This window comes from Phocoena sinus, chromosome 18, assembly GCF_008692025.1.
Source record: "Phocoena sinus isolate mPhoSin1 chromosome 18, mPhoSin1.pri, whole genome shotgun sequence".
In the NCBI taxonomy this organism is placed as follows: domain Eukaryota; kingdom Metazoa; phylum Chordata; class Mammalia; order Artiodactyla; family Phocoenidae; genus Phocoena; species Phocoena sinus.
The window spans coordinates 25,818,058-25,830,224 of NC_045780.1; the positions used below are offsets into that span (position 1 = coordinate 25,818,058).

General features: G+C 49.4%; 1 protein-coding gene across 2 annotated transcripts; it reads right to left on the reverse strand.

Moving 5' to 3' along the window:
- Positions 1-6,526: 6,526 nt before the first annotated feature.
- Positions 6,527-11,601, reverse strand: LOC116743174 (protocadherin-8). Of its 2 annotated transcripts, none has more exons than XM_032611490.1 (3): positions 9,076-11,601; positions 8,405-8,612; positions 6,527-7,932 (listed from the first exon to the last, which is right to left on the reverse strand). In XM_032611490.1, exons 1-3 carry the CDS (start codon positions 11,407-11,409, stop codon positions 7,556-7,558), a joined length of 2,919 nt encoding a protein of 972 aa, XP_032467381.1. In that variant the 5' UTR covers positions 11,410-11,601; the 3' UTR covers positions 6,527-7,555. The 2 variants fall into 2 exon arrangements, with proteins under 2 accessions (XP_032467381.1, XP_032467380.1); XM_032611489.1 differs by having other exon boundaries at positions 8,785-11,601.
- Between the last annotated feature and the right edge of the window lie 566 nt (positions 11,602-12,167).

Here is a 12,167-nt window from a genome sequence, read left to right on the forward strand (position 1 = left end):
GAGATAAACCCACACACCTATAGTCAACTAATCTATGACAAAGGAGGCAAGAATATACAATGGAGAAAAGACAGTCTCTTCAATAAGTGGTGCTGGGAAAACTGGACAGCTACATATAACAGAATCACATTAGAATACTACCTAACACCATACACAAAAATAAACTCAAAATGGATTAAAGACCTAAATGTAAGACCAGACACTATAAAACTCTTAGAGGAAAACATAGGAAGAACACTCTTTCACATAAATCACAGCAAGATCATTTTTGACCCACCTTCTAGAGTAATGGAAATAAAACCAAAAATAAACAAATGGGACCTCATGAAACTTAAAAGCTTTTGCACAGCAAAGGAAACTACAAACAAGACAAAAAGACAGCCCTTGGAGTGGAAGAAAATATTTGCAAATGAATCAATGGACAAAGGATTAGTCTTCAAAATATAAAAACAACTCATGCAGCTCAATATTAAAAAACCAAACAACCCAATCAAAAAATGGGCAGAAGACCTAAATAGACATACAGATGGCCAAGAGGCACATGAAAAGCTGCTCAACATCACTAATTATTAGAGAAATGGAAATCAAAACTACAATGAGGTATCGCCTCACACCAATTAGAATGGGCATCATCAGAAAATCTACAAAAAACAAATTCTGGAGAGGGTGTGGAGAAAAAGGAACCTTCTTGCACCGTTGGTGGGAATGTAAATTGATACAGTCACTATGGAGAACAGTATGGAGGTTCTTTAAAAAACTAAAAATAGAATTACCATATGACCCAGCAATCCCACTACTGGGCATATACCCAGAGAAAACCATAATTCAAAAAAAGAACATGCACCCCAATGTTCATTGCAGCACTGTTTACAATAGCCAGGTCATGGAAGCAACCTAAATGCCCACTGACAGATGGATGGATAAAGAAGATGTGGCACATATATACATTGGAATATTACTCAGCCATAAAAAGGAACAAAACTGGGTCATTTGTAGAGATGTGGATGGACCTAGAGACTGTCATACAGAGTGAAGTAAGTCAGAAAGAGAAAAATAAGTATTGTATATTAACACATATATGTGGAATCTAGAAAAATTGTACAGATGAACCAGTTTTCAAGGCAGAAATTGTGACACAGATGTAGAGAACAAATGTATGGACACCAAGGGGGGAAAGCCAGGGGTGGGGGGCGGGTGGTGGTGGTGGGATGAATTGGGAGATTGGGATTAACATATATACACCAATATGTATAAAATAGATAACTAATAAAAACCTGCTGTATAAAAAATTAAATTAAATGAAATTAAAAAAATAAAAGAATCCCTGACTCAGGCTGTGTTGCTCAGAAACTTAACCACCCAAGTGAGTTAAGACAATCACCCAAATAAAAGGAAGAATTGAAGGATTTATGAAGAATTAAGAGTCCCATATGGGTACCTAAAAATATCTAGATAATTAGTAGAATGTGATTTTTACTAGCTTTTGGGTGTAAACATAGCCTGGGAGATGTTCCACCACAAGCATAGGGAGGAGAGCCAGGGACAGAGTGGTCCAGGGACGGAGTGGTGACACTGAATTTCTTTAACGCAGGAAGATGGCTGAGCCAGTGCTTAGCCTTCTTGCTGTACTTCATGAGTTTGTTCTCGCACTCCGGTGAGGCTGGTGATGAAGGGCTTTTGGCAGATAAGCAGAATGAATCACAAGGAGGTTAAGTGACGACAGAAAGTCAGTTGCTGAATCAAATTGAGATTCCATTCCTAGCCAGGTATCTACCACCACCAACAGCTCAGCCCTTCTGATGATCTAGTGACATTCATTTGGAGCAAATCCTCACCCCTCAACAGCTACTTTCCTAGAATTGATAGGGAGAAAATTTGGCAAACTAGACAGGCTCAATAAAATAAGAGATTAATATCTAACATTTAGCATAATAAGCGATTTGATGCCTTCACCGAACTTCGCTGTTTGCTGTGTTTGCCTGGAACAAAGCGGAGATTTGACAATTATCCGGATTATTTGAGCCATGTGGCTTCAGGTACCAACGTCTGGGAATCTCTTGAGTTGGGTCTGAAGAGATGCTGCCGCGCTGAAACTAGAAGATGCAGAGGGCCTCTCCTTCAATAATTAAGGTGACTTATATGGTCAGGGCTTGTGCAGCTTCTGAATCCTCTAAGCACTAAGCTGGGTAGATAAGACGCTGAATCTCTCGGTCACCTCTGATTCTGATTCTGGAGGCAGATTTAGCACAGTCTCCTTGTAGGGAAGTCTGTTGACTTGTACATGCAGAGTCTCTTGGTTGTGGTGTGTAACCATGACCTTTTGTGCTTGGCTCAGTGAATCATTCCATTCAGCAAGTGCCTTTATTGAATCTTTATTAGGTAGCAGCCAGTGATCCAGGTGCTGGGGATGGAGAGATGAAAGACACAGACAGACCTTGATTTCATGGGCCAGGAGTGGGGAGATAGGTAGGTGAGGCTACGTGCTGAGGAAGTGCTGAGGAAGCACACAAGTCACTGTGCCTTGTCTGGCTGGTGGCTGGGAGAGGGGCTGACGTGATTCTTGAATAATTTTGATGGATAAGAAAAAGAGCCAGAAAAGAGAAAGGATGGAGTGGGGAGAAGAGAAGAGGAACTAGAATGTCATCCTAGGCAAATGGACCAGGAAGGAAAGGTGAAACACAAGTAGATCCTTCTGGCTGAAGTTCCAGGTGGATGCTGGGGAGCAGGGGGACCAGTACCCAGTCTGGGGAAGGAGGAAGGGACCAGAGGACTGAGGGCCTGAGATGCCGTGGACAGCCCTGCAGACTTTATCCTAGAGGTGATGGAAAGTCATGAGGGTATTAATCAGATGAGTGACAAAATCAGGTTTTAGAAAAGGTCTTTATGGCAGCAGCGTGGAGGATGGAGTGAAGGGAAACAGGTAGTGAATCCAGGGAGAGCAGATAGGAGACTCATGCTAGAACCCAGGAAAGAAACAATGAGAGTTCATATAAGGCAGGATGTCTTATTCTGTATCAGAAAGATCTTTTTAAAATCCAAGCTCCTCCTAATAGGAGCTTGTGTGATCTATGACAAGTTACCGTACCCCTCCAAGTCTCGCTTTCCTCATATGTAAAATGGTTTAATGAGTACTTACCTCATAAGGTTGTGAGGATTAACTGTAAAGTGCTTGGTGCAGTGCCTAAAATGCAGTAATCGCGAAAAACTGGTGTCCTTGTTCTTGTTCTTATGCATCCATCCTGATTTAGATAGTCTCCCTAAAAGCAGTTACTCAAACAAAGGCTTGGGTGCAGGGAGTTTATTTGGGAGCAGATCCCAGGAAGTACAAGTAACAGAGTGGGGAAAGTGAGACAGGGCATGGGGACAGCCAGTGAAGGGGGTCTGGCTGAGTGGGATGCTGCCGTGAGCAGCTGGGGTTCAAATTCACTTGAGACCCTCAGGGGAACTGTGTAGAATCCAGCTCAGAGTTTTCCTCCCAAGGGATGGGAAAGCTGGGATATTTATCCACCAATGCCTGTCCCTAATGGGCTGAGGGACAGTTCTTAAAGCCCCAGTGTTTCCAGACTGCCCTGTGTACAAGCTGACCAAGCTTCTGTGGCCCCAACACCGGTGGACCCCCAAGCTCTCAGCAAGTCTCAAGCTGCAGAGACAGATGTCTGGATGGAGACCGTCATAGGGCAACCGGAAGCATCCACCGCAGCAGAAGTGAACGCAGAGGGCAGCAGTGGGGATGTGAGTAGAGCATCCTACCTGCTACAGTGGAGTGAAAGGACAATTAAACAATATTTAGGAAATGGAATCAACAGACCTTGGTGAGTGGAAGGAAGAAATTCGATGGCATCTTAAAATGACTTTAGTATTTGGGGTTTGGTCTGAAAACTGCAGAGTTTAAAACAGTTGCCAGAGGGGTAGTTTTTTGGTAATGATGTCAGGGAAGGGAGGATGATTTTGATGAGGACATGTCAAGTCCGAGGTGTCCGTGATCTAGCCAAGTGTCATACTGGGTTGGAAAATGGAATTTTCCTAATTCCCCATTAAACTATGCAGGCTTCACTTGGACTTGTTGGAATTTCTTAAGCAAGTTTTGAGGGAGCAAATCTCACACTCTGATAATGAGTGAAGATTTTTTCCGTCCTTGCTACAAGAGCACGTTTAATCTGGTGGTTTAAGTGATGGCTTTTAAAACAGCCTGTTGTCTCTTTCTGCCTGCTTTTCTCTTATTAGGTGACTTTGAACCTGGTGGTGAATTCCACTGCAGATTATTTCCCCTGAAGAAACAGAATGATAAATACTGTCTTGAGTTATTGCATAGCTGTTGAAACCTAGACAGCATTTTCAAAACCCTTCTGAGTTGTTGCAAAGCACAGTGCCCCATCAAGTACTATATTACTTTGCTTCGGTTTGCCTTCAAAACTTACAGCATTTCCAATTATCTGTTGTTACTGAATTCAGTACTAAAGTGAATATGCTTATTTTCTAAAATGGAATTTTTGGATGATAAAAACTTATCTTTGCTGAGTGAGATAAACCAGATATTTAGCTAACTGTGGCATGGAACTCATCCTGGTTATATATATACATATTTTTTTCTTTCCATGTGCATGTATATTTGTATGTGGAGACATGCAACCTGTTTTTGCTGTTTCAGAACACACTTTTCAATAGATGTTGAAACCACTTATATTTTAATTTTCTGAAGTGGTTTCTTTGATGGCTATTTTATTATAAGAAGTGTAGGACATCCAGGTCAATGGGACCAGACATAAAAAAATGAAATAGATAAAGTCTGGCTCTAGTTTTCTCTTTCAAAGTGACCTCCCACTTCCCCAAGTGCCTTCCATGTCCCAGTGTTCACTGCGAAGGTGCCCCAGGGTTGTAGGCCTCCACCTCCAAAGACAGACTTGTGGCACCATCACAAACCCCTAAGGCTTGTGAGTTTGCTTGTGATGTTCATTTAACCATACTTGCTTGTAGAGTGTCGACTATATATGAGGCCCTGGTCTACACAGTGATAGTGAAAGAAGCAAAGAGAGCAAACCAGTGTCAGAACAAGGCCAGAAATCCTGAGTCTGTTTCATCTTCCTTAGTGGGTGGGGCTGCACTGATAGAGACTGGCTCCAAAGGAAGGCAAGGAAAGAGGAAGATAGAATGTATTACTGTAGGCCAGGTGTGGTCCTAAGTATTCTGCATATATATTATCTCATTTAATTTAATAAAGCAATATATTTTCTTAAAAATATGCTTGAGAATCAACACTTCTCAAGAAAAGCAGAGAGCTTCTTTCATCTAGTTCCTGTTTCTCTGAGAGGTCCTATGGCTGACTCTGAGATGAGTCCCCTTCCCTCTTATTTTTTTTGTTTAAACAAACGATTTTAAGGACTGAATTATGTTTTGATTTTTTTTAAAGTTCCAAGCAAAATCGGGCCTTTTAATGGTCATTTCTCTAAGGGAAAAATAGGACAGTGAAGTCATGGTGATTTTGATAACTGAAGTTTGGGGACAATGATATAGTTAACACAGCACAAAATAAAATAATGACAATGACATTATTTTACTTTTGAAGGACAAGAGCCGGCAAACACTTTCAGAGATTGGATGCTTTCAGGCTGCCATTGCGGGATTATTCATTTTTCTGCTTTGCATTTGATGAGATTGGCTCAAGAATAAAGCTTTAGTTGTTAGAATAGGAGGTCTAGCTGGGGTCTCTCCACTGGGGCTTGCTGACCTTCGCACAGGCCATGGGTGGCGAAGCACTTGTGTGTGCCCACCCTGCTGTTCAGCTTGGGGCCACCACTGGTTTCAATTATGAATTCAACAGGCAGCTTTGAGGGCTCCTCTATTCATTACAGAGCTTCGCTCTCCATAATCAGTAATAAAGGAACACAGGCACTTCACAAATATAAAGTGCTAAACAATAATCAGTCAGTAAAGGCGATGCATTGGGACTTTTCTACTTAACTCTTTGTTTCTTTCAAGTTAAAAAGAAAACAATATCATTGCTTATTTTATTTTCTTGCCTTGAGTAATCTGGGTTAAATCTCATCCTGGCCACTTACCAGCTGTGTGACTTTTGGGCATTTTACCTAAACTCTCTGTGTCCCAGTTTCCTTATCTGTAAAATGGAAATAATGATAGTTCCCATCTCATGGGGGTTATTTGAGGAATAAATGAGATAATTCATGCAGAATATCTTTGTAAGGAGCTCCGCTCATATAAAAACTTGTTCAGTAAATGTTAGCTCTCATTATTATTATTTTAATTTCAAATAAAATGAAATTTTATTTCATTCTATAACAGGTCTTTTGAGTGGTTTTTTTTAAAAAAAACTTCCATTACGCACATTTTCACACACAAACACGCAAATAGATTGGTATAATCTTCTCCACTCACACATACACACGTACCAATGTGCATTGACCATGATCAATATACTTTTCAATCTCATGTCATATAGCCTCATGTTTTCTTCTAGAATATTTTAAAACACATCTCAAGCATCATGTCTTTTCACCCATAAGTTTGAGTCTCTTTTTGATATTAAAATCCTTAATATTTAAGGTAAGAGCTTCTTGGGACTATATCTTCTTAACCTTAAACCCCAGACCCTAGAGGAGTTATTGCAGTTAGGAAACGCTTTACAGATGTTTGTTTAATTAGTGAATGAACAGTCCAAACTCAGCTTTCCTCCACTTTTTGGTAGATGTTCCATAAATATTTGTTGAGTAAATAAATGAGGGCAGGAATTTTATAGAGTGCCTGATGTATATGGAGATGCATATGTTTTACAAAAGCAACAAATATTTTTAATACTTGGATGAGACTCCAATACTTGAAATCCCACAGGTTTACTGTTGCTGTAAACGTTAATAATGCCCAAATAATTAGCACTTGAAGAAGGTTGAATTCTGGTACTCAGATTTTTTGTGAATGCCTGACTGTCGGTAAGTTCACAAAAAGCAATTAGCAGATTCTTCAAACACATGACAAATCCTTTATTACTCTGCTTTTAAGTGACATGGTTTACAGAAAACCAAATGTAATTAAATAACATTGAACTTGAAATCTACCACAGACTCAAGATATACAAGTTATACTTGGCAAGGCAAAACTTCTCTAACACTAGGTTGTTTCGGGTGAAAGATAAATTTCCATTAAGTAATTCCAACATGTTTTGTTTTTTTGTCTTACAGACAGTTCCTTTGGCAATAACTTCCACTTTAGCTTTTATTATATAAAAATATAACAAAATTTCATTATATACAAACATTACATTACACCATGTACAGGTTAAAAACACTAAGAAAATGGCAAGCCACAAGGGAAATGAAAGTCAACAGCATGATAAGAATTAAATACTGCACACATTTCATAAAAATTACGTTAACTACATTTTTGTTTGCAGATACCAAACAGTACCAATGTGATTGGAAATAGCTTCCAACAACTTCATTTTAAGGCACATCTTGCATATTTCTATATACAACACTGAAACCGGTCAATAACTTAGGGGCTTCTTGGAGTGACCTGTATATACGTGACAACATGCAGCATGGGATTACACATTTTCATTGTCTTCCTTTTTTGGGGACAGGTACCTGCCAGGGGAGGACTCATAGAGGGGTACCCCAATCTCCTGCAAGTCTGGGAGCCTCCCTGGACGAGGAGGGGAGAGCAGAGTGACTGTCCTGTCATAGTCTCTGTGTAGCACTTTCTCATAGACGCTCTGCAGCCCCACTGTCTTGGGCAGCTGGGCCTGGTAGTAATTGTCCCTACGGAGAGGATCCCGGGGCAGGGACGTGCTCTTACAGAAGGTCGACATCTGGGCTGGGGGGTGAGTGGAAGCATGTGTGCTGGGCCCTCCAGCGCAGGAGGGGCTCCAGCATCGGTCAGAGTGGCCCAGGATCTTACACTCCGCGGTGCATGCCCACAGTCCTAACATAAAAGAGAAAGGGAGAGGGTATGATGATTACTGAGATTACACACACTGTGCCTCCATCCTCAAAGCGTCAGACAGGGTCAGGGCGGCTGAAAAGGAAAGCGTGTAAGAAGATGAACGCCCTGATTCCAGATCTGAAATGAATATTGGCTCCTACAAAGCCACTTTAATACGAAGTTGGCTCAGCTTTAGCTGGAAGCAAAAAAGAAAAAAAAAAATTGATAAGCAGAATTTCTCTTCTCAGATAGCAACCTAACAGGATGGGAGTCTGGTTTATTTTAGGTGGTGGAGCTGCCTCGACTTGGCATTTTGAAATTCATGTTTGAGGCGGGCCGGAATCCGGAACTCAAGGACAGAAAAAAGTGAGAAAGAGGGAGGGGGTCCGGGAATGGAGATTGAGAAGAGAGGCTGTTGCGGAAACGGAGGGAGAGAAGAAAGGCTGAATTTGCAGGAAAGAGGAGTCCTCACCACTCTGCATGTGGCTGATGAGATCCTTCTTCAGAGCGTCCCCGCTGATGTCGGAATCGCTATCGTTGAAATCACTGTCCCCTTTGCCGCTGTCTTTGCCGCTGAACTTCTCCGCTTCTCGGCCGGAGATGGTGTTGAAAGAATGTCCTTTCCAGACAGCCACAGGGGGCGCCGGCTCCTTTCCGAAACCAGGGGAGGCGCCGTAGGGCTGCAGCAGGGAATGGGGAAAGCAAGCAGGGGTGAGGGTTGGGCAAGAGACAAAAACACAAGGGCGACAGGTTAGGCCTCTCCCACGCCCGCACACCCAGACCCCTCCAGTCCCTTCCCCCAGCCTGTCCGCGGAGCACCGAGCGGGGCGCCCAGCCGAAGGAAGGCCTCACCTCGGCGTGCGCGCCGCGGAGCCGCTGCTGCCCCTCGAAGTGACAGGAGCTTTCCCCGGTGGCGCTGCCGCCCTCCGAGCCCGGCACTTCGGCCGCGGCGACCGCGGGCGGGGGCGCGTCGGCCGCGGGGCTGCCAAAGGGCGCTTTGCCGCTGCCAGGGAAGGTGAGCACGTCGAACATGTTGGGCCTGCGCCCGGCTCCCCGGGCGGCCTCCTCCGGGGAGCCGGGAGCCGAGGCTCCGCCGCCCGCCGCCCCGGGCCGCTCTTCCCGGCGGGGCCCCCCTTTGCGCACCTCCTTCTTGCGGCGGTTGCAGGTGGTGGCGATGGCGATGATGGCGGCCAGAAGCAGCGTGCAGCTCCCGGCCAGCACGATGATGACGATCAGCGGCGTGTCCCACTGTAGCGCCGGCCCCGACGTCGCGAGCCGAGAGCCGGGAGGGCGAGAGCGCTCCGAGTTCGCTGCACTGGCTGGAGACACCAGCCCGCGCCCGCCTCCTGCTGTCACCACGAAGCTGACAGCGGCGGTGGTGGAGAGCGGGGGCCGGCCGCCGTCGGATACGACCAGCAACGCCCGGAATACTCGGCCGGGCGGCTCCTGAGATAGGTCGCCGGTGAGCACGATCTCCCCCGTTCGGCTGCCGATGGCGAAGGCTTCTCGCGGCTCCTGCTGTAGAAGGTCGAATGCCAGCTCCCCGTTGGCACCCTCGTCTGCGTCCCGGGCCTGCACGCGCGCCACGGCCGTGTCCCTTGCCGTGCGCCCGGGGACCGCCACTTCCAGGGAGCCGTTGGCCGGTGCCGGGTGCACCAGGACCGGTGCGTGGTCGTTCTGGTCAAGCACCCGCACTTGCACCAGGGCACTGCTGGAGAGCTGAGGGGAGCCGCCGTCGCTCGCCTGGATGCGCACGTCGAGCTGGCGAAGCGTCTCATAGTCGAAGCTGCGCAGCGCGTAGATGGCCCCGGTAGCCGGGTCCACCGAGACATAGGTGGACACGGCGCCCCCAGCGCGGCCCACCTCGGCCTCCAGCAGCCGGTAGGTGACCTGGCCGTTGCGGCCCAGGTCCGGGTCCCTGGCGGCCACCGTGGCCAAGTAAGCCCCGGGCGGGTTATTCTCACGCACCGTCACCTCGTAGACCGGCCGCGTGAAGAGCGGCTCGTTGTCGTTCTCGTCGCTCACCCGCACCAGGTAGGGCCGCACGGTGCGCAGCGGGGGCGCGCCGCGGTCCTCGGCCACCAGGGTCAGGTTGTACTCGGCGATGCGCTCGCGGTCCAGCGACCCCGCGGTCACCACCAGGTAGCTGCCCGCGTAGGCCGGCTGCAGTCGGAAGTGCTCGTGCCCATAGAGGGCGCAGCGCACCTGCCCGTTGGCTCCCGAGTCCCTGTCCGAGGTGCTGACCAGCGCCACCAGGCTCTCGCGTGCCGCCCCCTCTGGCACCAGAGAGATGGCTCCGGCCTCTGGCGTCCCGGGCCCGGTCGACGAGGTCGCGTCCGCATCCCCGAGAGCAGCGGCGGCGGCGGCGAAGGGCGAGGCGACAGGCGCGCCCGGGGCGGCCAGCGGGGTGATGGCGATGTCCGGCGCGTTGTCATTGACGTCGCGGATGCGCACGATGACCTTGCAGGTGGCGGCGCGGGGCCCGGGGCCGCGGTCCTGCGCCCGCACGTCCAGTTCGTAAGTGTCCTGGCGCTCGTAGTCCACGGGCCCGGCCAGGGTGAGGCGGCCCGAGCGCGGATCGAGGCGGAAGAGGCGGCGCGCCTCCGGCGGGGTACGGGAGCCGAAGGCGAACACCACGTCGCCGTTGGGGCCCTCGTCGGGGTCCGCCGCGTCCAGGTCGAGCAGTAGCGAGCCCACGGGCGCGTCCTCCGCCAGCTCCACCTCGGCCACGGCGCCCTGCGGGAAGGCCGGGCTGTGGTCGTTCGCGTCCAGCACGCGCACACTGAGGGCGGCCGTGGCGGAGCGCGGCGGACGGCCTCCGTCTTGGGCCACCAACTCCAGGTTGTAGGCGGCCTGGCTTTCGCGGTCCAGCTCCTGCAGCAGCACCAGGTCGGCGCACTGGGCACCGTCCGCGCGCGTCTGCAGCTCCACGCGGAAGGGGCTGTGCGGCTCGGCCAGGCGCACGCTCTGCAGCCCATTGGCGCCCACGTCCTCGTCCACCGGCACCTCTAAGGGTATGCGCGTGCCCACGGCCGCGCCTTCGGACACCTCCACGGGGATCTGGGCCCGGGGAAAGCGCGGCGCGTGGTCATTGACGTCTCTCACCTCCACTTCAACGTGCACCAGCCGGAACTGCTCCTGCGAGAAGCTGACCACGTCGAAGGCCAGCACGCACTGCGGGGCCTGGCCGCACAGCCGCTCGCGGTCCAGGCCCGCGTCTCCGACGGTCAGCTGCCCGTCGCCCTCGCGCACTCGGATCAGCGAGCTGTTGAACTGCTTCATCAGGCGGAAGCTTGTGTCTCCGGACACTTTCATATGCAGGTCTTCAGCCAGGGTCCCGATGACCGTTCCGGGGGCATCCTCCTCGAAAGTGCTGTATCGCACTGTCTTGCTCTGGGCCACGGAGAGCACCCAGCAAAGACTGAAGAGCTGCAGGGGGAAAAGGCAGGGGATTCCCCCGCGCCTCGCTGGACTCATGCCGCCAGCCCCGAGCGCTACTCCAAAAGGCTGAGGGAGCGATTCCTCTCTGGTTTGCAGGTCTGGGCCTGAGTCCCAGGGTCCCCAGGGCACGCTTTTTGCGAGGCGTGTGCGGGAGAAGTCTGCAGGCTGCAGCCTGGATGTGCCGGCTGGCTCTGAGGACGCGTGGATGCCGCCCACGGCCCACACCTCTCCCTCGCCTTTTCTCGCTGGAGCTGCGCCGCCGAGCGCCGCCTCCGCTCTTATAGCAGCCGGTATGCAAATCATCCGAACTGGGCAGCCAATGGCGGCCTGGCCCTCGCGCAGCTCCTACGCCAGCCTCCGACAATCCCTTTAGTGTGGAAAGGCTTAGAGGGGAAAACAAGAAATGAAAATTAGGGAATCTTTCCTTTGTTTCTTTAACTCCTTTTGCTTTTTTTCTTTCCTGTCAGCGCTCTGCCTGTAGAGGAGTTGGCACGGGTCGCCGGGCGTTAAAGGAGCGGACGGTTTTGTTAATTGTGCCCCTCCTATGCTGGCTGCTTGAACTGACAGCCATCATATGGGATTTCGCCCCAGTGGCTCGGGACCCCGCGCTCACTCTCTGCGTTTTGCACTTCGGAGGCTTTGAAACCGCTCGCGGCCCCCTCTGCACAGACTTGCTCTGCCGGTTGAGGCTCACTTCGCGTTCTTTCCCAGCTTCCCACGGCGCTCGGCAATAGCCTCTCGATTTAGGAGCCCGAAGGATAAGGGAAAATTGATTTTATTCAGATTTGTGTACG